The 27786-nt window shown below is 38.9% G+C and overlaps 1 protein-coding gene across 1 annotated transcript in view; it reads right to left on the reverse strand.

Moving 5' to 3' along the window:
- The window catches only part of PP2D1 (protein phosphatase 2C like domain containing 1), a 31014-nt gene extending 3849 nt beyond the window's left edge, over positions 1–27165 (reverse strand). The window contains exons 1-2 of the mRNA XM_027872469.1: positions 27106–27165; positions 14602–15740 (exon numbers count right to left, since the gene is read on the reverse strand). Of these exons, the coding sequence (XP_027728270.1) occupies positions 14602–15740; positions 27106–27125 (1159 nt within the window). The 5' untranslated portion in view covers positions 27126–27165. The remainder of the gene's footprint in view (positions 1–14601; positions 15741–27105) is intronic.
- Between the last annotated feature and the right edge of the window lie 621 nt (positions 27166–27786).

The following is a 27786-nucleotide window of genomic DNA, read 5'->3' on the forward strand; positions in this document are numbered from 1 at the left end:
GAAAATCACTTATCCTCCCTGGGTCTCCCTTTCCTTATCTATAAAGTGAAGGCTTTGGACTGGATTACTATCCTTTTCAGCTCTAGATTTGTGTTGCTAAGATCTCAGACGTCAGTCAGCACACAGGAGCTTCTGGCGGAGTTTAGCACCTATAGGAAATACCTCTTCCGTTACATCCTCGTTGACAAACACCTTTGACATTAATGAAAATGGTCAACAATCATTGAATGGTGTTACCTCTTGTTATATCAAGCAATCTTATACAATGTTAACCTATGCATACAGGAAATGCTTTAAGACAAGCCTTTAAGTTTGCACTGTGATCCAAGTCAGACTTCTCTGATCAAATGAGGAACATATTGAGATCCCATATTTTCTACTTTTCAGATAATGTGTGGCTATGAAGTTGTAATATGCTGTAGAAAATCATTTACAAAAGCCTATCTACAGTAAAACTTTCCAAGCCTGTAATTCTTTGAGAACTCAGGTTCCCTTGTACTTCATTATGAGTTATTTTATATTTTCATTGTGGATAGCCTCAGTACTTGTATATGTCATCCTCACAAGGATTTTATGGGTATAAGAACAGCACGTGACTCAATAGTCATTAATGGCTTCCCTCCTTTTTTAGATAGTGATTTTCCCCCCAGTAATTCTATATATTCCTCTTTTATTCAGATAATGCTTCAGAATTCTATCTCCTCCAGCATGGGTTTCCTCTCCATCTATTGCTGTCACAGGTGTTTTTTTTTTTTTTTCATTTTGATCCTCATTGGTGCCATTTTCACTTCCCCATTTAGCATAAGGATCTGAGATGTGAGTCCAAATGTGATGATTCTACTGTCAAAGGGTCTTAGGGCAGGCTTTCTGCAATCTCAATTTTTCCCCTCCCCTGTTTATTACTTTTCTGAGGCAATAGTGTTCTTAATTTTCCTGCATTTTCATTGTTAGGATTTTGAAAACATTTTTTTTTTAAACTTTAAATTTAGGTTACCTTTGGCTACCGTGTCTTTCTGCTTGGCAAGGAGCAGAAGTGTTTGCTGGCTCAAGTAACTTCTTTAATATAGTCCTCTGCTTTACATTGGTTCAACTTGGGTAGAAGCCAGTGTCTTTTCCTTTATCTGTTTGCATTTTTCAGTGTAACTACTTTGAGTAGATCAGTTAAAATTGTAATTACATACTGCAACTTCCCATCTTCATTCTGATTTTCTTATTTTTCTACTTAACAAGTCAATCGTCTGCCTACAAACATCTGATTCTGATGAGATACTCCATGTCAGTAACTAGTCATTTCCTTTCAAGATAACATGGATTTCATTTTTTGCAATGGTGTTCATTGTTTTCTATGTCCAGCATCATTTAAGCCTCCTCTCGAAGAAACTTTTCATAATATATAGATAGAATGCTTCTATATAGTCTAAAAACTTCCGGACTCATTCCTTAATCTGAATGAAATATTTTCAGCATCCTCCTTTATCCCCATTTCTGCATTGATGTCACCAAATATCAAGGTATATATTGACATGATTGAACAATAATACTTCTAGAAGCTGGAACATTAAAGGCCATCTAGTCTACTTATTTACAGATGAAGAATCTGAGGCCCAGTTACATTAAGCAGTTTGCCTAGTATGAAAGGTGAGTTTTGAACCTAGGTCCTCATATACTTCAAAAAAAGCTCATATACTTCATCTTAGGAAGTTCTTTTGTAGACTTTAATTTTCCAGCCTGCAACAGATGTTAGCATATAAGCTACATTTCTCTTCATGGTGTTGGTTTTGTTTTTTTGTTTTGTTTTGTTTTGCTTTTTTTGCTTATTTTTGTGAGCACAGTAAGATGAAATTATTAAGTCAGCTGGAAGCCATGTTTGTGTTTTCTCTGGACTCAGAATGAAACCAGCTCCTTGCCTCCCCAAGGAGAACCTGTGAACCATTCTTGCATGTTTCTGAACTTCATGTCTTCTGATTTCATTTATAATGAAATTATCTGTCTTGATGTGATACAGTTCTTCCAATAGTATTGTCAACTCAGTCATTGGACAAGAATGTCACAAGTAGATTATTGAGGGTAAACATTTATCGACAATCTAAAAACAATCCCCATGGATTGGACGGAGGGCCATCTGACACTTTTGCTTTGTGCAATGTCATGACCAAGAGTTGACTCATCACCTAACATCTAGCTTACTGGTGATGACTCTGTACTTGGCTAAGCAGGCTAATCCTCGGACAGAAGGCAGAATGTGCCACCATGATTTTCTCTCAAAGCCTTTCCAGCTTGGTCGTACTAGTCAGAGTTTTAACTCTGCTACTAGTTTTTTGTTTTTGTGTTTTGTTTTAATCTAGAGTCAACTGCAATCCACATAAGGCATCAGAGTGGGCCTTTTTGCAGTACTACAAATTCTACACAACACTTTATTCTCATTGTGATTAACTCACAGGTTAACTCCTCTGGTGATCACGGCAACCTTGTGTAGATAAAGTAGCAGAGCCAGGTAGTGAAAATATCCCCCCTTTATAGATGAGGAAACTAAGACAAGTGACTTACCTAGGTCTCCTAGCCAATAGTGGGCCTGGGACTTGAACAGGTGTTTCCCGATGCTAAGTGTAGCATACTTTACCCAAAACTGGGCTCCCTTCCCGCCCCTCAAAAAAAAAAAAGCAAAGTTATATTCCCCATCTTTCCTGAAAAAAAAGGACAGGTAATCCTGTCATGGTGGCAGATCATCTAATCTCGGTTCTCTTTATGATTGGTTAGGGAACAATCCCAGTAGTTTTGCTCCAATCTAAGAGGAGATAGTGGTCTATCTATGGACTGTGATTCTAGGACTAGTAGTCCTGTCTTCAAGCAGTCTTAAATTCCAGCATAGACTTCAAAGTGACCTGGATCTTAGGCAAGTTGGGCCTGCTTTTGACTGAAGCCCTCCCTTAAGGTTAAGCCTGTTCTTTATTCAAATGCCAGAACTGGGTCAAAACTTGACAGGCTTGAACAATCCAGGAAATCCAGGAAAACACAGGTTCAAATCCTGTCTCTGACACATGCTGGCTGTGAGACCCAAGACACAACGTCCCAGTGTTCTAGACAACTCTCTGAGACTACAAGTGGCTTAGAAAAAAATAATAAAATTAATCTGGAAAAACAAAAAGGTCAAGAATATCAAGGGAATCAAGGAAGAAAAAGGGGAAGGGTGAGGGAAGGCAACCTACCAAGACCAGATTTCAGACTATGTTACAAAGCAGTAAAAATCTAAACATTCTGGTACTAAATAAGAAATAAAGTGGTTGATCAGTAAAATAGATTAGGTTTATAATATACAGAAGTAACCGAACACAGTAATCTAATGTTTGAGAAACCCAAAGATCCAAACTTTGGGGGCAAGAACTGACTATTTGATTTTTTAAATCTGGTAAAACTAGAAAGCAGTCTGGCAGATAGTAGGCATAGAACAACATCTCGCACTGTATTACCAAGATAAGGTCAAAATGGGTGCATGATTTAGACATAATGGGTGATAGCATAAGCAAATTAGGGGAACGTGGGAAATTGTGTCTGTCAAATCTATGGATGAGGAAAGATTTCATGACCAACAAGAGACAGGATCACGGGAGGTAAAATGGATAATTTTGATTATATGAAATTTGTTTTAATGGTTTGCACAAATAAAACCAATGCAGCCAAAATTAGAAGGAAAGCAGAAAGGTCTTTCTCTGGTAAAGGTCTCATTTCTCAAATGTATAGGGAACTGAGTGAAATTTATAAAAATAAGAGTCATTTTCCAGTTGATAAACAATCAAAGACTATGAACAAGCAGATTTTAGAAGAAAAGAACCACAGCTATCGATAGTGATATAAAAAAATGCTCTAAATCACTATTGATTACAGAAATGCAAATTAAAAGAACTCCGAGGTACCACCTCACACCTGTCAGATTGGCAAAGATGACAGAAAAGGAAAATGACAAATGCTGGAGGGGATGTGAAAAATTGGGACACAAATGTGTTGTTGGTGAAATTGTGAACCGATCCAACCATTCTGGAGAACAATTTGGAACTACACCCAAAGGGCTACAAAGCCGCATCCCCTTTGACTCAGCGAAACCATTACTAAGTCTGTAACCCAAAGAGATTTAAAAAAAAAAGGAAAAGGAACTTATTTGTAGAAAAATGTGTGTCTGTATGTGTGTATATATATACATATATATATACATAAAACTGATATATATATATATACGCATCAGCTTTTTTCTGTTTTCAAATATTTGTTTCAATTATATGTAAAAACAATTTTAACATTTTTTTAAATTTTGAGTTCCAAATTCTCTCCTTCCCCTCCCCCCTCAATGCGAAGGCAAGCAATTTGATGCAGGTTATATGTGTGCAGTCATGCAAAACATATTTCCATATTGGTTATTTGGTTGTCCTTTGTTCTTAAAGAGGACCAAAATGGCATCACTACTGAGGTCAAGGTACAGTGTACCCAACCATTATGAGCTTGGAAGGCTCTACCACGAGTCGGGCACAAATAGTCCATGTGAACATTTGGAGTGGAGATGTCTCTAAATTTGCACAGCTCATGTTTCTTTTGAGCTACCATAATTCTGCTTTGCTCATAGAGTACAGCACCTTCTTTGATGCAGGCATGCCGTGTCTTGTGCCTGCCATGTCTCAAAATGAATTCCAAAGTTCTTCAGAGAGACCTTGAGAGTGTCCTTGTATTGTGTCTTCTGACCTCCATGTGAGCACTTCCCTTGTGTGAATTCTCCATAAAAGAGACTTTTTAGGGAAATGTACTTTTGGCATTTGAGCAACATGGCCAACCCATTGGAGTTGTGATCTCTGTAGTAAGGTTTGAATGCTTGGCAGTTCAGCTTGAGAAAGGACCTCAATATCTCATACCTTATGTTGCCAGGTGATCTTCAGAATCTACCTAAGACAATTCAAATGAAGCCATTCATTTTCCTGGCATGGCACTGGTATACTGTCCAGGTTTCACAGGCATACAACAATGAGGTCAGTACAATGGCTCTGTAGACCTTCAATTTGAGGAAGCGTGATAACCTCCTCTCCCACACTTTCCCTTCGGAGCCTCCCAAACACCGAACTAGCTCTGGCAATATGTGTGTCAACCTCATCATCTAGATGTACATCTCTGAAAAGTATACTCCTAGGACAAGTGAACTGATCCACAAGATTCAAAATTTCTCCATTTGCTGTAACCAATGTTTCCAACATGGTGTGGTGCTAGCTGGTGGAGAACCTCTGTTTTCTTGGCGTCATTAGGCCAAAATTAGCACAAGGTGCAGAGGATCCATCTATACTTTGTTGCATCTCAGCTTCAGAGGCTGCATTGAGTGCACAGTCATCTGAGAAAAAAAAAAAAAAAAAAGGTCATGCACCAATTCTCCCTGCACTTTAGTCTTGGCTTTTAGCCTTTTCAAGTCAAAATAATTTACCATCAGTTTGGCAGCTGTCCTTGATACCGTTTTTATCTTCATTGAAGGTGTCCAACAACATTGCTGAAAACATCATGCTAAAAAACATGAGAGCAAGCATACAGCTCTGTTTCACTCCGTTGGTGACTGGGAAAGCATGAGAGCATTTTTCATTATCCAGAACTCGTGAAGCATGACATCATGAAATTAAAGTACAATACTGATGAACTCCTCTGGGCAACCAAATTTTGCCATGATCTTCCCCAAGCCCTCGCTTGTATCAAAGGCCTTGGTCAAACATTGTGTACAGACCTCTATTCAGCTCCTGGCATTTCTCCTGGAGTTGTTGGACAGCAAAACCATATCAATAATTCCTCTGACCTTTCTCAAGCCACACTGGCTCTTAAGTAGATGACCATCTTCCAGGTGAAGGATCAGCCTATTAAGGAGGACTCTGGCAAGAATCTTGCCAGCAATGACCAAGAGAGATATCCCTCCTGTGATTGTCACAGGATAACTGATTTCTCTTTCCTTTATAAAGATGGACAATGGAGGCATCCTTGAACTCCTGGGGGATAACCTCCTCTTGCCATATAACCCAGAAAATTTCAGAAAGCTTTGGCATGAGCAGTGGACCTCCTGCCTTGTAAATTTCAGCTGGAATAGAATCAGCACCAAGTGCTTTGCCTCATGAGAGGAGCCTGATGTCATTCAAAACCTTTCTTCAATTGAAAGTTCAGCTAGAGAGGAATTGACTTCAACTTGAGGTAAATGGTCAGAGGCTTCAGCATTGATTGATGACAGTCTGTTGAGAACACTATAGAAGTGTTCATGTCCTCATCACTAATCAATGTGGCTCTGTCAGTACTGAGTTTTTGAGATGCATCATAGGTCTTTGGCCCATAAATAGCTTTTAGGGAATCATAAAAAGCCCTTCGGATTGTTACTATCAGCATAAAACTGAATTTCATCTTCCTTCTTACTGAGCCAAGAATCCTGCATCTCTCTGAGTTTCTCTTGCACTTTACCTTTGATGGAGTTAAATGCTGCCTTCTTAGAGATGGATGAACTATCCTGCTGGCAAACCCTATGGAGTTCATGTTTTTCCTTTACCAGCTTGTGAATTTCTCTTTCATTTTCATCAAACCAATCTTGATATTGGTGAGTGTTCTGGCCCAGATGAGTAAATGTAGTGTTGTACACCAAATCTCTGGAAGCTGCCCACTCCTTTTCTACTCCACTGTCACCAACCACATGTTAGCTCAGTTTTCTCTCCAAGTTAGCAACCAACCATTCATACTTGGAGAAGGGCTCTAGTCTTCTAGCAGTCATCTTACCTTGGGGCCACCACTTTTGTTGAATGCAAATGTTTAGCTTGGAGAGGATTAAGTCTCTGATCAGATCAGCACTCTGTGCCACAGATCTCCATCACTTTCACATCCTTCCTGTCTCTTCTCCTTACAATGACATAGTCTATTTAATGCCAATGCTTGCTGCAAGGGTACACCCATGAAGTTTTATTGCATTTAGGTAAATGAAAGACAGTGTTGGTAATGAGTAGGTCATGAGATACAAACAACTCTTCAGTAGTAAGTCACCATTGCTGTTGCTGTTTTTTACTCCATTCCTCTGTAGGACTCCCTGCCATGTCTGATAGTCTGTGCCTACTCTGGCGTTAAAGTCACCCAGAATTATAAGCTTCTCCTCTTTTGGCCCATTGATGATAAAGATATTCAGGTCTTAATAAAATTTTTTCTTTAGCCTCATCAAGGTTTGTCATGGTGGGAGCATAGGCACTTTTGATGTCTAGTGCTTTCCCGCAAATGACAATCACTGTCAGCAGCATGTCACTCCTTTTGGTAGGCATACAAGCTTGTTGTCTAGATAAGTTTTAATTGCAAAACCTACACAAGCTTCACAGTGCTCCCCTTCACTGCGGCTACTCCAGAAAAATGTGTATCCAGCTTCGACTTTGGTCAGCTGGCCTTTATTTGCCAGCCTTGTTTCACTCAAGGCTGCTATTTGAATGTGATAACTACTGAGTTCTCTCAAAACGAGCTGTTCTTTCTGGTTTTTCATGTTGTCCATGAGCACTCACATATCCCATGTACCGATGGTGAGTGGAAACATCTTCACAAAAGTTTTTATACATTTTGTGTGTGTGTGTTTCAATCTTAGGATAGGTTCTTTGCCCAACTCAGCTAGAAGGCCAGGGTTGAGTGAAGCAGACAATTTTTAAGGCACCTTTTCTAGCCCCTTCCATATGCTAGGAGGAGGGCAGTGTAGTCATTTAAAGGAACTGCTTAGACACCCAGGGTGCTACTAAATCCCACTGCTGCCTCAGTCCAGTGAGAAAATGATCTTATAGCCTGGGTCATCTGTGTGCAGGGTTGTGACTACAGTTCCCAGTCACTTGCCTGTCACCACAGGACTTTGAGGTAAGTAAAAATGGTAAAATGGTATGGGTGATGTCTTGACTCCCACATAAATTGTATTTAAGTGAGGCAGAGTTGTGCAAAGTCACCAGCCTCACTATCTTTTCCAGTCATTGAAGTCTAGTGGCAAGACAGCTGGCAATGGCCTAGGATGCAGTGAATGGTCTTAGAGTCTTTGATGTCTGACCAAGCTCTGAGCACTCCATAGTGCCTGCTTCAGCTGCCTTCATGGCCACTGGAACAAAATATTCTCATCTGCCTATTCTGCCAGAGGAAATCTTCACACGTTTGGGATAGATACACCACTAACTCACCAATGGGTTAGTGACCCCTCAGTTAACCTCAACCTAATTTAGCCTGTCTGCACAATGGTCTGCTAGAGTGTGGCTGCTCTGCATGTTACAGCTTCTTGGAGTCACAGTTAAAAATTTGGTGAATCAGATAGACACCAAAGGTGGAAAGCAGCCCCGAAAAGGGCTCAGCAGCCCCCACACCAGAGGTACTAGTCTTCCCTGAACACCCTATACGCCATTTCCATATTAGTCATGTTGTGAAAGAAAACACAGACCAAAGGGGGGAAGAAAAGAAAGAAAGAAAAGAAAAGAAGAAAAATAAAGTTTTTTAAAAGTACGCTTCAATCTGCTTTCAGATTCCACTAGTTCTTTCTCTGGAGGTGGATAGCACGTTCCAACATAAGTCCTTCAGTTGTCTTGGATCATTGTATTGCTGAGAATAGCTAAGCCATTCACAGTTGATCATCCTACAATATTGCTGTTACTGTGTATAATGTTCTCCTGGTTCTGCTCACTTCACTTTGCATCAGCTTATATATGTCTTTCCAGGTTTTTCTGAAAGCATCCCCTTCATCATTTCTTATAGCAATATATAATATATTCAGCATATAATAATCTATACACAGTAGTATTCCCTCACAATCATATACCACAACTTGTTCAGCCATTCCCCAATTGATGAGCATCCCTTCAATTTCCAATTCTTTGCCACATAAAAAGAACTTACAGCAACTGTGATCAATATCATGATCCACAATAGTTCCAAAGGACTTATGATAAAAAAATGCTATTCACCAATTAACTCAGTACAGACTAAAGCATATTTTGTTCTCTTTACATATTTTCTTGTTTTTTTGCAACATGATAATATAGACATGTAGAGTGGGTATCATATTGCTTGCTTTTTCTTTTGTTACATTTTAAGTTTTAAAAATATCTCCCTCCCTCCCTCTTCACCCCAAGAGAAGGCCACCATTTGACACAGATTTATAAATATATGTAAAACCACGCTATGCATACTTCTATTCATCAGTTCTTTCTCTGGAGATGGATAGCATCTTCATAGGTCTTTTGTAGATGACTTGAGTATTTGTAATACTTAGAATAACTTGGTTGTTCATAATTATTCTTTGCACAATATTACAGTAACTATACACAACGTTCTCTTGGTTGTGTTCATTTCAATTTTCATTATTTTGTGAAAGTCTTTCTATGTTTTTTTAATCAACCTGTTCATCATTTCTTACAGCACAGTAATATTACCTCACAATCATATACCACAACTTGTTCAGCCATCCCCCAACTGGTGGACATTCCTTCAATTTCCAGTTCTTTGCCACCACAAAGAGAGCTGCTGTAAACATTTTAGAACATATAGGTTCTTTTCCTTTTCAATGGGTAGGGGAGGGCAGGGGAGAAATTGAGAACTCAAAATTTTAAAAATAAATATTAAAGAGGAGGGGCAAAAAGATGATATAAGTGGCACAGAAGTGCATGGGTGGAAGGAGTTTGCTCACCTGGGAATCTCTCTCCACCAATTAAATCATAGGTCCAATACTTATTTTAAAAAAAAAGATTATTTGTATATACAATTCAGCTTGTCATATGACAAGGCAACTTGGTTCAATTAATGGAAGAAGCATTAGATTTAGTGAATAGATTCAAAGACCCTAATTTGGATACTTCAATGTGTGACCTAGGAAAGTCACTTTACCTTTCTGAGACTCTGTTTCCTAATTGGGAAAATTAGGATACTACTACTCTCACTTGTATACGTTTAAAAAGGGTTATTATAAGACGGGCACTCTGCAAACTTTAAAGTACCACAGAAATAGACACTCTTAGCATGATGTGTTTGGGGAATTGATCGGTAAAATTAGCTTCCTATTATTTTTTTAATAGTAGTAGAAATTCATGAGAACGTGTGTCCTGATCAGTTAGTAAATGACCCATACAAAGTGCCACTTTAAATTTTACTTACATTATCTTTGAGTCTCACAACAGCCCTGTGAATTAAGTAGTCCAAATGACCTTTCCAGGCTTATTACTCATTACTCCTCTGCAGGCACTGTACTACCCAGTTGAGCCAACTGTTTCCTCCCCACCCCCACCTTTGTGGAAAATGCGACCTCCTCACCTCGGTCTCTTAGACTTTTCAGCTTACTTGAAAGTAAGCTGGAAATTACCAAAATAAGCAAGCCAATTTGAACCACTAGACTTACAGTTTCCTTAAGAAATGAGAAAATTTGGGTTCTAAAGAAATTATGAGCAAAAGGATCACCTTCTTTCTTTTCTTTGCAAAAGTGAGGCACTATGGGTGGAGAGCCTCCCGTAACTAGATTTGACTAATTCACTGTTTAGTTTTACCAAACTGTTTTTTACCCCTTTCTTTTTTATTCTTTGTTACAAGTGATGCTCTTTGGGAAAGGGAATGGGAAAGAAGATATTTTGGAACTGAAAATTATGTAAAAATAAGACATTAAACACTTTTAAATTTACAACTATTAAAAAAAGAAGAAACATAGTTTCAGTTATCTTGAAAAGAAGCAATGGGCTTGTGTTGTAAATTAAATGGGAAAAAAATATTATTGGTTATCTTAAATTCCAAAGACATTTTAGAACAGGCATTCTTAACATGGGTCTTTGGGACCATCCCAGGAGTCCATGGACAGATTTCAGGGGATCAGTGAATTTGAATGGGGAAAAATAATATCTAACCTCTAACTAAATTTAGCCTTTCCTTCTATTATGAATGTAGGCAATAAACATTATTGGAGAAGGGGTTCCTAGGCTTCACCAGGCTGCCACAGGGATCCATGACACGCAAAAGGTTAAGAACCCTTGTTTCTGAGATTATCCTTTCCTCAACTTCAATTTCATTAAATCTGCATTTTCTTTTTCCCTGCTTGAGCTCTCACTGCTGCTCATATCCTTCAGCTGATCTTACTGATTGCGATCTTTTCTCCACCACATTCCTTTCTCCCCAACTCCACAAATGCAATACTTTTCCTTCCTGCCCCCCCCACCCTGCCCCATTTACCTTCTGCTTCACTGAGAAGGTTGAGGAGATCCTATGACAGTTTCCTCAACTCCCTTCAGTGACTACTCAGAACTTCCTTCTTTCTTTCCCCCTTCATTTCTGTTAGAATTCAGCTCCAATGATCACTCTTCTCTCTCATGAATCCTAAATACCCATTCATTCCCACCTACTTAGAAACATTCTTAGGTTTTTCCAATCCTTAAAATTAAACATAAAACAAAAACCTTACCCTTGACCAATCAATCGTATCCCATTTTCCTCCTCCCCTTTAGGTCCAAATTTCTTCAAAACATTGTCCACACCTGTCATCTCCACTGCCTCACCACCCACTCTCTCCTACTACTGATCTTACAATGCATTGTGTTTAGCCTATTGCATTGGGAATTAGAAAGACCTGAGTTTGACTCCTATCCCGTAGACACTAGGAGCAACCTGTTTTGTACTCAATTTCTTTATCTACAAAAAAGGGAATAAGAATTGCACGTACCTCACAATGATTGTTATGAGGACCAAATAAGATAATATGTATAAATTGCTTTGCAAACTTTCCAATGCTATATAAGTGCTAGCTTTATTATTACAACTATTACTACTGAAAACTTTGAAAAACAAAGATCACCAAATACATCCTCATTGCCAAACCCATTGGCCTTTTTTCAGGCCTCCATCACTCAGCAGCTTTTGACACTGCTAACTCCTCCCTCCCCTCCCCACCTCCAACACTGGTTACTCTCACCTTCCTTGGTTTCAAAGGCACCACACTTACCTAGTTTTGCTTCTTCCTCTCTGACCACTCCCTCTTCTCCTTTCCTATCTCTCTTTTTCCCATCCTCTTAAAATTGGTAGTCCCCAAGGTGTTCTCTTCAAACCCCTTCCTTGCTAGGGCTTCAGCTCTCATCTATATAAATGACTTGAATATCTATGCCACCAACCCTGACTTAGCTCCAGATCCACATTTTCAACTGCCTAAATAACATTTCTACTTGCAACTCCTATCAGCCCACCAAATTCAACATATCAGAAACCCAAATTGTGGAACTATGCCCAAAGGGCTATAAAACTGCGCATACCCTTTGACTTAGCAATACCACTACTAAGTCTATCCCAAAAAGATCACACACAAAAAGGAAAAGGACTTATATGTACAAAAATATTGATAGCAGCTCTTTTTGTAATGTTAAACTGGAGATTGAGATGTCCATCAATAGGGGAATGGCTGAACAAGTTGTACTATATGATTGTGATAGAATTAGAATACTATTGTACTATAAGAAATGATGAGCAAGATGCTCTCAGGAAAACCTGGAAAGACTTACATGAACTGATGCAAAGTAAAGTGAGCAGAACCAAGACAACATTTTACATAGCAATAGCGATATTGTATGATTATCAACTGTGAAAGCCTCAGCGATTCTCAGCAATACAATGATCTAAGACAATTCTGAAGGACTCATAATGAAAAAGGCTATCCACCTCCGGAGAAAGAACTGATGAAGTCTGAATGCAGATTGAAGCATACTCTTTTAACTTTCCATATTCTTCTTGTTATTTTTTGGTCTGTATTTTTTCACAACATGACTAATATGGAAATAAGTTTTGCATGACTGCACATGTATAACCTATATCAAATTGCTTGCCTTCTCAATGAAGGGAGGAGAAAAAGGAGAGAGGGAGAGAATTTAAAACTCAAAATAAAAAAAACAAATGTTTAAAAAATTTTACATGTAATTAGAAAAAATAAAATATTTAAAAAAAACAAATTGTTCTATTTCCCCTTAAATCTGGTTTTCTCTTGATTTAATTATTATTTTTTTTTTTTGTCATTGGTGCCACCATTCATCTCATCTTGCAAATTCCTAATCTTGATATTTTCTATGTCAAGGGCGGGGAACCTGTAGCCTGGAGGCCACACGTGGCCCTCTACTTCCTCAAGTGCACCCCTTTGACTGAATTCAAACTTCACGGAACAAATCCCTTAATAAAAGCATTTGTTCTATAAAACTTGGACTCAGAGGTCCTCACTTGAGGACCTAGAGGGCCACATGTGGCCTCAAGGCTGAGACCCCAGGTTCTCCACTTCGCTCTGTCTTTCCCTCACATATTTAATCAGTTACAGAATCCTTTCAGTTCTCTAACTACTTTGTCTCAGACTTCTCTTCTCTCCTGTATAGTTCTATTGCCACCACCCTAATTAGAGTTACTCTCTCCTGATAGATCTTCCCAAATCTACCCTCTTCCCTGCTTCCTTGCAAATCATCCTCCACAACTCTCCTTGATACATCTTTATGTAGAGATCTGGCCACGTTGCTCTTCTGCTCAAAACCATTTAACAGCTTCCATGCCAATCAGGCATATAACATACTTTGTTCTCCATGGTCTAGCACAATGCCAACTTCTCCAACTTTATCTTTAATGATTGCCCTCCAAATATCCTATAGTCCAGCCCAACTAAACTATTCCTGATGGCAGCTCGGTGGTGCAGTGGATAGAGCACTGGCCCTGAAGTCTGGAGGACCTGAGTTCAAATCTGGCCTCAGACACTTGACACTTGCTGTGTGACCCTGGGCAAGTCACTTAACCCCAATTGCCTCACCAAAAAACAACTAAACTATTCCTTGTCTTTCTGTACACCCTGCATGTTCCCACTTCAATGTCTTTGCTCACACTGTTTCCTTTGTTGGAATACTCTCCTCTTTTCTGCCCTCCACCCCAAACTATTGGATTGCTACCAAACCAAATTGGACCAAAGTCCAATTCAAATTCTACCTCATCTAGAAAATCTTCACTGATTTACCCCACTAAGCAATAACTTGTCCCCAGACTTCCCACAATTCTTTTCTTTCCCTTCTCTTATGCACTCATCTTAAATTATTTAGTGTTGTTCTTATTTATGTGTATGTTACATCCCCTACTAGGCTGTAGTCTCCTTGGAGGAAGAAACCGTTTCTTATCTCTAGAATTTACATCTCTCCCATGGCACAACATAATGCTCTACTCTCAGTTGTTGCTGTCCAGTTGTATCTGACTTTTCATGAACCCATTTGGAATTTTCTTGGCAAAGATATTGTAATAGTTTGCCATTTTCTTTCCCAGCTCATCTTACAAACTGAGGCAAACATGGTTAAGTGATTTGCCCAGAATCACACAACTAGTAACTATCTGAGGCCAGATTTGAACTCAAGAAGATGAGTCTTCCTGGCTCCAGGCCAGCACTCCTATCTACTGTGCCATCTAGTTGCCTCTACTCTCAGAGTCACTTGATAAGTGTTTGTGGAATTGAACTGAATACTATTGAAATTTGGCATGTATTGGTCATATATTTCTTTCTTCACTAAACATTTTCTTTGCTACTAAGAAATAAAATAAGGCCAACTTTGGGCTATCACTGAGCAACTTACTTACCAACATTAGCAATATGTAATACTCCAAAGTTACTTTCTAATTGTTTGGAAAGCTGAAAACCCTTCTCTTCTTCCATCTCCTTTTCTGAATCCTCAGTGAGATTCAAAGTTTGCGAAGTGGTATTACTACCAAAATCGTCCTCGAATTCCAGCAAACAGGCAACGGCTGAACAGCCGCTCCAGTAGAAATTGGATACTTCCTTCCTCCCAAGTTTCAAAACTCTATCCATCCTCCAGAAAGCTTTAGCAAAGGCCCTATGGATCCACTCATAATCACAGCTTGAAGCTGAAATCTTTCTCTTTTGGGAAGAAAACAAGTATTCTTGTCTCCTGTAAGCCTCCTTAAACACTGTGTCAAAAGAATGGACAAATCTTTGTTCTCTCTTGGTCAGCTTATAGGAATAATCATATTGAGCAAGTTGGTCCAGAAAAAATTTAGGGAGTTCGACAGCGGTGGTTTCAGCTGCCACAGAGCCATGATGTCCATCAAACAAACCAAAAAAACACACATTGGATTTTTTCCCGTATCTGCCTTGGAAAGTATATCTGTCTTCCATTACTGATCTCCATGACTTGTTCTGGTCTTCACAGATGGCAACAGCATTAACTAGTGGGTTTTTTGTTTTCCTAAGGTGCACAGAGCTATTGAAAGAGTTGCTAAGAATCTTGTAATAGGAAGGTATGTGCTGCATACAAAGGAGTTCACAAGCATTGTCAATGTTTTGTCTGGTTTTTTCATTGTACAAATAGGCTTCAATTAATGTAGAGATTAGAAAATGCCTCTGTGTTATAACCTTTTGTCTTTCTGTTTTTTCCCCAGCTGTCATCTTAAAGCCCATCACAGTCATGGCTTTGTGCTGTCTTTTATGGGCAAAAAATTCAGATGGACGAAGTTCTTGGTGGCATAACGAACAGGGAATGGTGAACCTGTAAGCATCTCTGAACCTATAGGTTGACCTTTTAAAGAGTGGGGTGTTCTGAGCTGTTCCTGCTTCAGCTTTTTGGAAAGTTCCACTGATTGAAAACTCTGAGGATTCTCTTTGGAATACTGAACTCTCAGACTTCGTGTCAGCTTCTAGCTTCCTCTCCTCCTTGATTGAAATTTTCGAAACATTCGGTACCTTAGACCTCCACAGTATTCTGCAAACAGGGAGAGAGATATTAACAAATGCAGGAAGCAACCTGAAACTTCAATTGTCTCTCTGAGCAGATCCTTCTCCTAGTGTAATGTGCAGAGACTTATATGATTTAATACAAGCACTGTTGGGATGTGTATACTTGTATTAGAGAGACAGTATGCTGTGGTGGCTAGAATCAGGAAGATCTGGGTTCAAATTCTGCCCCCGACACTTATTGGCTATATAATCATAAACAAGTCATTTAACCTTTCGTGGCCTCTATTCCCTCCTTTGTAAGGTAGAAATAAGAATAGCAACTCTCAAAGAAAAAAAAAAAGAATAGTACCTCTCTCCCAGGGTTATTGTGAGGATAAAATGAGACAATATTTGTAAAGCATTTTGTGACTAGAAATACTATGCAAATGCTAGCTATTTTTATAATTATTATTAATATGGCTTATAATCCTTATGTCAGCTCTGTGTAACAGTCAGACCACTGATTTGTTATAGCAAAGATCAGAATTAATAAAAAGTTAGAGTAAAGAATAATAATGAAAAACGTAGGGCCTGAAGTTGAAATAACTCAATCTTGAACTAATTAAGTAAGTACTTAAAAATTAATAATGGGTAGTAGAAACCAATTATAAAAATTTTATAGAGATATTTAACTGATGTGTATCAATTGGTATCACAGGGATACCAAAAAAGCCTAAAAAGCACTTTGGTAAGCATATACTTGCCTTACTTACCAAACTCAAAGAGAGATGGTAGACAAAGGCAATGCTAGTTTAAGAAATAAACTTGGTAATAAAATGTTATGAAGATGATGGATGCTTATGAGTAGTACTACCTTTAAAAGCAAAGAAAAGCAGCGGAGGGTACAACAGTTTAAAAAAAAAAAGGCTTAGTAAGAGATCCAAATAAGCAGTCATTTCATGCCCCAAGACATTTAAGGTTGAAAATAGAAGGACAGACAGAATAAAATGGAAAAGATCTGCAAAGATTTTTTTTTTATAACAAACTTTTCACCAGAAAGTACAGTAGAGCCACCACACTTGAATTCTAACATCATTGTCCGAGATGTGTTTATAGAGAGGAAACTAAAGATAACAAAATAAAGAAAAGTAGCTGGATTGTATCAAGATTAGATAAAGGAAATAAATCTGTCCTAGAGGTTACAGGATTATGAGGTAGTTGAGGGATTGATTCACAAAGTATCTGGAAAGAGGTGAAGATGCCCAAGGATTAGATTAAATTGAACATTTATTAGGTATTTAACCATGTTCCAGGAAAGGGGGTAGAAGATAATTTAAACCTTATTAATAACAACAACAATAACAAGGTAGGTAATCAAGGAACCATAAATAGCTACTAATCTATATGTTTATGTTCCCAACTGTAATCTTTATGAGATTCAGCTACCTACCTAGCTATCTCTGTATCTATCTTTTGTCTATCTATCAAGGACACAGGCATACCTTGGAGATAATATGTGTTTGGTTTCAGACCACCACAATAAAGCAAATATTACAATAAAGTGAATATCACAATAAAGTGAGACACAAGTTTTTTGGTGCATATAAAAGTTATATTTAAACTATAATCTAGTCTATTAAGTGTGCAATAGTATTATGTCCAAAAAAAAAGTAATGGATATACCTTAATTAAAACATACTGTATTGCTAAAAAATGTTAAATCTGAGCCTTCAGCTAATAGTACTCTTTTGCTGGTGAAGGGTGTTGCTTCAATGCTACTGGCTGCTAAATGATCAGGGTGATGGTTGCCAAAGGTTGGAGTGTCTATGGCAATTTATTAAAATAAGACCAATGAAGTTTGACAAATCAATGGACTCTTCCTTTAAGTTGAACACTTAGGGGCAGCTATGTGGCATAGTGAATAGTGCACCGGCCCTGGAGTCAGAAGACCTGAGTTCAAATCCAGCCACAGACACTTGATGCTTACTAGTTGTGTGACCCTGGGCAAGTCACTTTACCGTGATTATTTTGCCAATCATAATAATAATAATAATTCAAACACTTAGAGGTCATTGTAGGACTTAACTGGCTTAATTTCAATATTGGTGTGTCTCAGAGAATAGGGAGGCCAAAGGAGAGGGGGAGAGATGGGTGAAATGGCCTGATTGGTGGAGCAATCAAAATACACACAACAGTTATCAGCTACGTTTGCCATCTTATTATAGGCATGGTTTGTGGCACCCTAAAACAATTGCCCCAAAGGTCACTGATCACAGGTCACCATAACAGATATAATAATAACGAAAAAGCTTGAAATACTGTGAGAATTACCAAAATGTGACACAGAGACATGATATGAGCACATGCTGCTGGAAAAATAGTGCCTATAGATATGCTTGACACAAGGTTGCCACAAACCTTCAATTAAAAAAAAAAAAAAGACAAAAAACCACAATATCTGTGAAGCACAATATAACGAAGTATGCCTGTATTGTTGATGAGGGTATTAGCAGAAAAAAGGGAGGCTATCACAATCAATAGTGTCAAATGGACCTCATCAGGGCCAGCTGTGTTACACAGTGAATAGAGCACTGGACCTAGAGCATTGGAGTCAGGATGCTGTTGCTGTTCAGTCATCTCCCTCTTCATGACCCCATTTGGTATTTTCTTGGCAAAGGTACTGGATTGGTTTGCTGTTTCCTCCTCCAGCTCATTGTAAAGACAAGGAACTGAGGCAAATTGGGCAAACTTGCCCCGACACACAGTAAGTGGCTGAGGCCAGATTTGAACTCCCAGAAAGGGAGTCTTCTTGACTTAAGACTTGGCATTCTATAGCTTGCCCTATAACTGTCCATGGAGTCAGGAAGACCTGAGTTCAAATCCAGACTCAGACACTTACTTGCCTGTGGGATCATGGGCAAGTCACTGAACCTCTGTTTCCTTCAGTTGCCTCATATATAAAATAGGAATAATATTTGTATCTACTTCCTAAGATTGTTGTGAGGCTAAAAATAGATAATATTTGTAAAGTATTTCAAAAACCTTGAAGTTATATAAATGCTAGCTATTTTTTTTAAATTATCTTTACTGTTACACAACTGGCTAGATGTAGTGAGTACAAAATACCACTGTGCCAATTGTTTTTTTTTCCTCTCATATTTTATTTTTTCTCAATTACATGTAAAAAAATTTAACATTCATTTTTAAAAATTGAGTTCCGAACTCCCTCCCTCTCCTCCCCCCCCAATAAGAAGGCAAGCAATTTTATATAGATTATACATATCATATTTCCATATTAACCATGTTGCAAAAGAAAACACAAAGAAGGAGCTGAAGCAGCAGCAGCAGCAGCAGAAGAAGAAGAAGAAGAAGAAGCATTAGAATAAAAAGAAGATGTAAAGTTTAATGATTTTTAATGGTTTAAAGTTTAAAGACGTAATGCTTCAATATGCTTCTTTCAAACTTCATCAGTTCTTTCTCTGGAAGTGGACAGCCGTTTTCATCATAAATCTTTCAGAGCTATCTTAGATCATTGTATTGCTGAGAATAGCTAAGTCTTTCACAACTGATCATTGCACAATGTTGCTGTTACTGTGTACAATGTTTTCTTGGTTTTGTTTACTTTGCATCCGTTTATTTAGGCCTTTCCAGGTTTTTCTGAAACTATCCTGCTCACCATTTCTTATAGCACAATAGTGTTCCATCACAATCATATTCCATAACTTGTTCAGTCATTCCCCAATTGATGAGCATCCCCTCAATTTCCAATTCTTTGCCACCACAAAAAGAGTTGCCATAAATATTTTTGTACATATAAGTCTTTTTTTTCTTTTCTCGTGATCTCTTTGGGACACAAACTGGTAGTGGCATTATTGAGTCAAAGGGTATGCACAATTTTATAGCCCTTTGGGCATAGTTCCAAATTGCTTTTCAAAATGGTTAAATTAGTTCAGTGTCCCAGTTTTCCCACATTCCTACCAACATTTATCATTAGCCAATCTGATAGGTGTGAGGTCATACCTCAGAGTTGTTTTAGTTTGCATTTTTCTAAACAATAGTGATTTAGAACATTTTTGCATGACCATAGACAGTCTTAATTTCTTCATCTGAAAAGATTCAAATTATTGGACCACTTATCAATTGGGGAATGACTTGTATTCTTATAAATCTGACTCAGTTTTCTATATATTTGAGAAATGAGGCCTTTATCAAAGACACTTGCTGGAAAATTTTCCCCATTCCCTGCTTTTCTTATAATCTTGGCTGCATTGGTTTTCTTTGTGCAAAACCTTTTTAATTTAATATAATCAAAATCATCCATGTTACATTTTGTAATGTTCTCTATCACTTCTTTGGTCCTAAATTCTTCCCTTATCTATAGATCTGAGAGTTAAACTATTCCATTCTCCCCTAATTATGCTTTATGTCCTTTATGTCTAAATCATACACCAATTTTGACCTTATCTTGGCATAGGGTGTGAAATGCTAGTCTATTCCTAGTTTATGCCAGACTGCTTTCCAGTTTTGCTGCCAATTTTTGTCAGATAATGAGTTCTTGTCCCAAAAGCTGGGATCTTTGGGTTTATCAAACATTAGATTACTAGGGTCATTTACTATTATGTATTGAGTACCTAATCTATTCCACTGATCTACCACTCAATTTTTTAACCAGTACTAGATTTTGTTTTTTATTTTTTATGATTACCACTTTGTAATACTGTTTGAGATTTGGTATTGCTAGGCCACCTTCCTTCACATTTTTTTAATATCTTAATACATGGTCAATTTTTGTGAAAGTACCATGTACAGTTGAGAAAAAGGTATATTCCTTCCTATTCCCATTCAGTTTTCTCCAGAGGTATATTATATCTCACTTTTCTAAAATTCTATTCATCTTTTTAACTTCTTTCTTCTTTTTGTTTTTTGTAATTATTAGATTTATGTAGTTCTGACAAGGGAAAGTTGAGGTCTCCCACTAGCATAATTTTACTATCTATTTCCTCCTGTAACTCATTTAACTTTTCCTTTAAGAATTAGGATGCTATGCCATTTGGTGCATATATGTTTAGTATTGATATTCCTTCCTTGTCTATAGTAACTTATAGCAAAATGTAGTTTCCCTGACAATCTCTTTTAATTAGGTCAATTTTTGCTTTGTCTGAGATCATTATTGCTGCCCCCACTTTTTTTTTAACCTCAGCTGAAGCATAATAGATTCTGCTCTAGCCCCTGATTTTTATGCTGTATGTCTCTCTATTTCAAGTGTTTCTAGGGGCAGCTAGGTGGCGCAATGGATAAAACACTGGCCCTGATGTCAGGAGGACCTGAGTTCAAATGTGGCCTCAGACACATAACATTTATTAGCTGTGTGACACTTAACCCCAATTGCCTCACCAGAAAAAAAAAAAGAATCAAATGTTTCTTATAGACAACATATTGTTGGATTCTGGTTTTTTATCCATCCTATTATCTGCTTCCATTTTGTGTATGAGTTCATTCCATTCACTTTCACAGTTATGATTCCTAATTCCTTTTCATGAGTCTGTCTTGCTTCTGACTACTACCTTCCTTAACATGCCATCCCCTTCATCAGCCCCACTCGCCCCTTTTGTCCCCTTCCCCTCCTATTTCTTTCTATGGTAATATATACTTATCTGAGTATGTATGTTATTTTCTCTTTGAGCCAATTCTGATGAAAATAAGGTTCAAGCCCCCATTTTCCCATTGTGAGAGGTAAGAAACGATTATGTTTCCATATAAGGAAATTGAGAGAAAAAGTAGCTCTAGGTCAGAGGTTCTAGAACTGGCTAAAAGTGGATGAAATTGGTTGTTTGATTAAAGAGGCTGGAAGTAGGACAAAGCTGAAGCTTTACTTAGAGTGCACATGAGTAATGGGCTCATTAATACTAACTTCTCCTCCCAGAGGGGAGCAATAGCACAAAACTAGGCACATTTCTTATGTTAGCAGGAGGAGGGACATGTTATGAAGTGGGAGTATCAGGAAAATTGTAACCTGGAACAGCAGGGACCAATCCCAGCTCTGAAGGGAGGGACCAGAAGGAACTAACTGCATAAAAGGCTTGCTCTGGCATCTGTTGGTGTGTGTGTGTGTGTGTGTGTGTGTTTTGGGGGGGTACCACACACACACACCTCCTTCTTGCAAGAATTGTAAAAAACGTGTCCTTTGCTCACTTCAGTTTAAGTTTTGTTTTTTAAGTGAGGACAGAACTCCGCGTGATATGTTTTTAGGGGAGCAAAGGAGTTGTGGCTGCACGCTCTGGCTAAACCCCGAGCCCTACCAAGGAGTGACTGAACCCTGTTTCTAACGTTCTCTACTGTAAAAGTTCTTCCCTTCATGCCTGTTTTATGAGAGATGAATATGCAGCCATTGCTTTCCTGGCATGTGCTCTGGTATTTACACGGGAAGGAACCCTGTTTCCTGGAACAGCTAGCCCACTCCTCTTACCCTTGGAAATGTGACCAGATCCCCCACTCTCTTATAGGCACAAATGCTAGTGTTCTTTTCTACCTTGGAACTGAGACCTGGACCTCTATTTCCCTGTGAGCAACCAAGCCACAAGCACTCCTCTCCACCCTGGAGGCCCCTACTCTCCTATGGCTGCATGTGCTTGTGCTCCTTTCTGCCTTGGAATTGAGACCAGGACCCCTGCTCCCTTGTTAGTGACCACAAACACTCTTCTCCACCTTATAACTGTAACTAGGGTCCCCACTCCCCTCTGGCAGCTTCTCTTCACCCTTGAACTATGACCCAGAACCGCATCTGGGCAATGCAACAGGGTCCTAAACCCAGTGCCAGGTCACCTGCAATCTTTTTCTAATCAGTTGTCCCATCCCCTTAATATCTGTTGGCTGAGGGCTCTTCAAAGCTGCTGCTGGCATCTTCAAGACCCGCTGCTGGCCTTGCCACTGTGCAGCAGGCCTGACTACCACCCTATGAGACAGATCTTTCCTTCCAACCTCCTAAGTTGTCTTGGGCTGGAAAATTGTTTCACCCCAACCTTTTGTTGACTCTGCTGCTGCAGAATTCTATTTGAGACATTATTTTAAAATTGTTTAGAGTGTGATTTGGGAGAGTTCAGGTGAGTTCCTGCCTCTCTTCTGCCATCTTGGCTCTGCTCACGTGCCCATTGTTTGCTGATTATGAAAAAACATTTGATTCAGCAGAACAAAAGACTGCCTTAAAGGCTTCCTTCCAGCAATATTTCTTTCTTTCATATATCAAAATCATTTAACATTTCTTAAAAATTATAGCCACAGAAATAACCTTTTTCAATGACCCTTTGGTCCCAAACATCAGCTGGAGCATAGAACATGGAAATGCATGTTCCCAAAGGTATTTGTCATTGAGATGAAGTAATTCAGGGTAGAGTCTAAGTTGAAGAGACATTCTCTGAGGATAATGAGGTCCTCTACACTAAGGGTGTCAAATGTAAATAGAAAGTGGGACCCCTAAACTATATATAAAGATCGCTATATGCCACATATTGACTTAGACAATTACACATTAATATTATCTATTTATTGTATTTTTATTTATTTTGTTAAATATTTCCCAATTACATTTTAATCTGGTTCACACACTTGGGAATGTTGCAAGCAGGCCATATGAGCTCCCGTTTAAAGATAACATTAAGCCTTTTGTATCAATCCCCGAAACATTGCAGAGGTTCCTGGAAGAGATCTGTAATCACTAGAAAGAGTTTTTCCTGACCATGCACATGGGAACAATCAAATGGATGAAGAATCAACCAATCACTCACTGAACAAACATTTATTATGCCAAATTGCAATTTGCCAGAGAAAGTATTTAAGCACTGTGGATCCAAAGAAAAAACCCTTGCCCTCAAGAAGCTTACATTCAATTAGAGGAGAGGATCTGGACATAAATTATGTATAAGCTAGATATGCACAAAGTAGCACAGGGAGCTGAGGAGAAAATAGCCTCCTTCAAAAAGAAGTGTTTGAGGGCAGCTAGGAGGTTCAGTGGATAGAGCACCAGTCCTGAAGTCAGGAGGACCTGAGTTCAAATCCAGCTTCAGACCAAACACTTGATACTTACTAGTTGTGTGACCCTGGGCAAGTCACATAACCCCTATTGCCAAAAAAAAAAACTTAAAAAATAAAAAGTGCTTGGACTGAGTCTTGAAGGAAGCTAGGAATTCTCTGAAGTAGAGGTGAGAAAAGAGAGAATTCTGGGCCTCGTGCAGGATGGTCCATCCGCCCATTGAAAATGTGGCAGATGGAGCATTGTGTGTAAGGAAAAGCAAGTAGGCCAGTACGTTAAACTGTGGAATGTGTGGAAGGGAATAATGTGTAAGAAAACCTTTAAATGTCAGAGAAATATATTATTAGACCCTAAACATAATAGGGAGTCATTGCAATATATTGAGTGAGGGATGGGGAATGACATGGTCAGAAATGCACTCGATTAAGATCACTTTAGCAACAATGTGATGGAGGAATTGGAGAGGAATGAAACAGGTGAGGAGATCAATTAGGAGCCTATTGAAACAGTCTAGGTAAAAGGTGATGAAGGCATAAATTTGAGTGGTAGCTATGTGAGCAGAGAGGAGGAGACCCGTACAAGAAGTGTTGTGGGGATAAAATAACAAAGTTTGACGATGGAATGGTTGTGTGTGTTGAGCAAAGAATAGAGAGTGACACAAAGGTTGAAAAGTGGGTGACTTCAAGTATGGTAGTGTCCTCTATAGTAATATGAAAGTTGAGAAGAGGGGAGGCTTTGGGGGTGAAGATAATGAGCTCTGTGTTCCATATGTTGAGTTTGAGATGCCTACACGATATTCAGTTTGAAATGTCCAATAGGCACTAGGTGAGTTTACACTGGAACTCAGGAGAGAATAGGGCTGAATAGATAAGATCTAGGAATGAACTAGATAGAAATTATAATTGAGATCTAAGACATCTCTAAAAGTCTCATGATGGAAAATGCTATCCACATCCAAAGAAAGAACTATGGAGTTTGAATGCAAATCAAAGCATACTATTTGCTCTTTTTTTTCCTTCTGTTTTGTTTTGTTTCCTCTTTCTTGTGGTTCATTCTATTGGTTCTAATTCTTCCTTTCAACATGACTAATGTGAAAATATGTTTAATAGGAATGTATATGTATAGCCTATATCAGACTGGGCAACGTCTTGGGGAGGGAGGTTAGGAGGGAGGGGGAGAAAAATTTAAAACTCAAAAGCAAAAGCTTATGGAAGTGATTGTTGATGAATCAAAAGAAATAATTAAAAAAAAAGAAATTATAATTGAAGCCTAAGGAACTAATGAGATCACCAAAGAGAGAAAAAAGAAGGGGGCACAGAGGTATAGCCATTATTAGTGATTATGGCATGATGCAGGTCCAGCAAAGAAGACTGAGAAGTAGCAGTCATATAAGTACAAAAGGAATCAAGAAAAGCAGCATTATAAAAACCCAGAGAGGAGAGAGTTTAGAAGGATTCATGATCAGCATTGTTAAAGCCTACAGAGAAGTCAAGAAGAATGAGGACTGAGAAAATCCCAGTAGATCTGGTGATTAAGAGATCTTTGGTAACCTTGGAGGGAACAATTTCAATTGAATGAGGTAGAGAGTTAGATTGCAGAAGATTTAGAAAAGAAGGAGGGGAGGAGATGTAGAGGGACTGAGTATAGATGGCTTTTTCAAGGAGTTTAGCTAAGGACAGGAGAGATACAGTAACTTAGAACCTAGGGAGAATTTTTTAAGAATAGAGGAGACCTAGGTGTTTTGTAGGCAATGAGGAAGGAACCAGGAGATAAGGAAAGATTGAAGATCAGATGGGGGATGATAGTGGAGACTATCTACTGGAGAAAATGAGAATAGATAGGATCAAAGGTACATGGGAATAAATTGGTCTTGGCAAGGTAAAAGGCCTTCTCTTCCTCAGGCACTAGAATTACAAAGGAGATTATGGTGAATGGTCACAAGTTGATTATGAAAATTTGAAGAGAAAAGAGAGCTGACAGTGGGCCTCAATTTTTTTGGTGAAGTATGAGATGAGATCCTTACCTGAGTGTGCGCTTCTGCAGGGGGTAGCATTGTAGCAAGTTTGAGGAGAGGAGAGAAGAGAAGGAATAGCTGCTCTGGTAAATGGGATAGAAAGGAGGAGACACATTGCCTTGCTGCAGTGAGAGCCCGCTTGAGATTAGGTAACATACATGTATAATAGTTCCTCTTTTCTCTAGCAGTGACAAGTGCTCCAGCACCCTAGAAACCCCGTATTTTTCTAAGGGATATTGACTCCCAGCATGACAACCCAGATGAACCTTCTCCCCCTAGCCCACACCACACTCACATCACCTCCTCTGTCCAGCCCTGATTTTCAAAGGGGAAGAGATGACCTTATTATCCTGAGTCATTTCCTCCTTCTACAAAGCAGAGTTAAACTCTCCACCCCCACCTCCCACTGCCCAGCAGCCAATCCTTCAACAGAGAAGAAACCTCAAGTGTTCTAGATATTTTCGCCCTAGTAGCCTCCCTCATTTAAATCCCATTCACTTGCAAGTCATGAGATCTCCTTCCTGATATCTAGGACAAACAAGTAGCCAAATTCCAGGCAAGTCTTATCCCCAATCCCTACAGCTGCTTATCTAAGGCATAAAAATGGGCAGTTGTGTTTTTACCCTTATGGGAGGCCTTGCTTATATTGGCAAAGGTAAAGCGATTAACAAGGGAAGGACCTTTGCAAAGACAGCCAGATATAGTGAATAGAGTGTTGGTTTTGGAGTTCAAAAGTCTTAGGTTCCATCCTGGCCTCAGACATTTCCTGGCTGTGGGGTCTTGGGCAAACCTCTTTGAACTTTAGTTTCCTCCTCTTTAAAACAAGGATTAAAATGCCACCTATCTTGCAAGGTTGTTGTGAGGACCAAAGGAGATAGTGTATAGAGAACATTTTGTAATCCTTAAAGGGCTGTATAAATGTGAATTGTTATTGTTGTAGCTTTCAAATGAGACAAGGTACATAAAACCCTTTACGAACCTTAAAAATGTCAGCTACTATTATGAAGTATTGAACAACAGAATTAACGCATATTACAAAGTCCCAGAGAAAAAGAAAAGGGAAAAAACAAACAAACAAACAAAAAACAGCCGAGCCTACCAGATCGACTCCAAATCCAAACAGCAGATTCCTGCAAGGTAACAAGTTTATGGCAACAAAATTTCCCCTAACTCATAAATACCTAATGCTACTAAGCGGACAGCCTGTCTCATTATACAAATTTATAGCACAAAAATATCTGGCAAATGGCATCCCTCCAGTATCTCCCCTGACACTCATTTGATACAACTTGGTTTCAAGGTTTCATTTGCTTTTTAAATACCTGGAAAGAGCTAGATAAAGGAGCAGGGCAGAAACCCAAGAAAACTTACCCACTAAGATTTTCTGACATGTTGTTTGGGGATCATTGTCCCATTTCTTTCTTCCTACCCCCTTCCCAAAAGTTCTTACGGGAGCTCAGCAGGTCTTCAAGAGTAGAATTTCCTGTTTGGAATGCTCACTATAGCAACTGTATCCTTAGCCACAAGTTACTTTGTAGTTCTGGGTGGCTATGTCTTTTGAGCAATAGGGTCCAGCCAAATGGTGGGGTTGAGGAATGAAGATCTCATCATCAGAATTAAAGCGAGAAATAGCACAGTCTTAAGATTCCCCTTGGACATGCATCATTACTCAGTAACCTGCCATGTGTGAGTATAAAATAATAGAACTTGGTTTTTAGGTACATAAACTGGGTTTATACATTTGTAAGAGAGGCAGAGGCCAGGGCATGTGCCACACTAGAAGGGACTAGAATGAATGCTCTGCCCCATGGGACCTGAACCTGCCCCCGTCCTGCAGATCAGGTAGGCTCTCTGAGTGCCCCCTCACATAACCATTGGTGTCTTCAAATCAGTCACTTGGGGACTTCTAAAGATGCTACCTTTGCTACAAATACATTGGAAATAATCTTCAGGGGCAGCTAGGTGGCGAAGTGCATAGAACACTGGCCCTGGAATCAGGAGGATCTGAGTTCAAATTTGGCCTCAGACACATAACATTTACTAGCTGACCCT

The sequence above is a fragment of the Vombatus ursinus genome, unplaced genomic scaffold (genome assembly GCF_900497805.2).
Source record: "Vombatus ursinus unplaced genomic scaffold, bare-nosed wombat genome assembly UNPS02014799.1, whole genome shotgun sequence".
NCBI lineage: Eukaryota > Metazoa > Chordata > Mammalia > Diprotodontia > Vombatidae > Vombatus > Vombatus ursinus.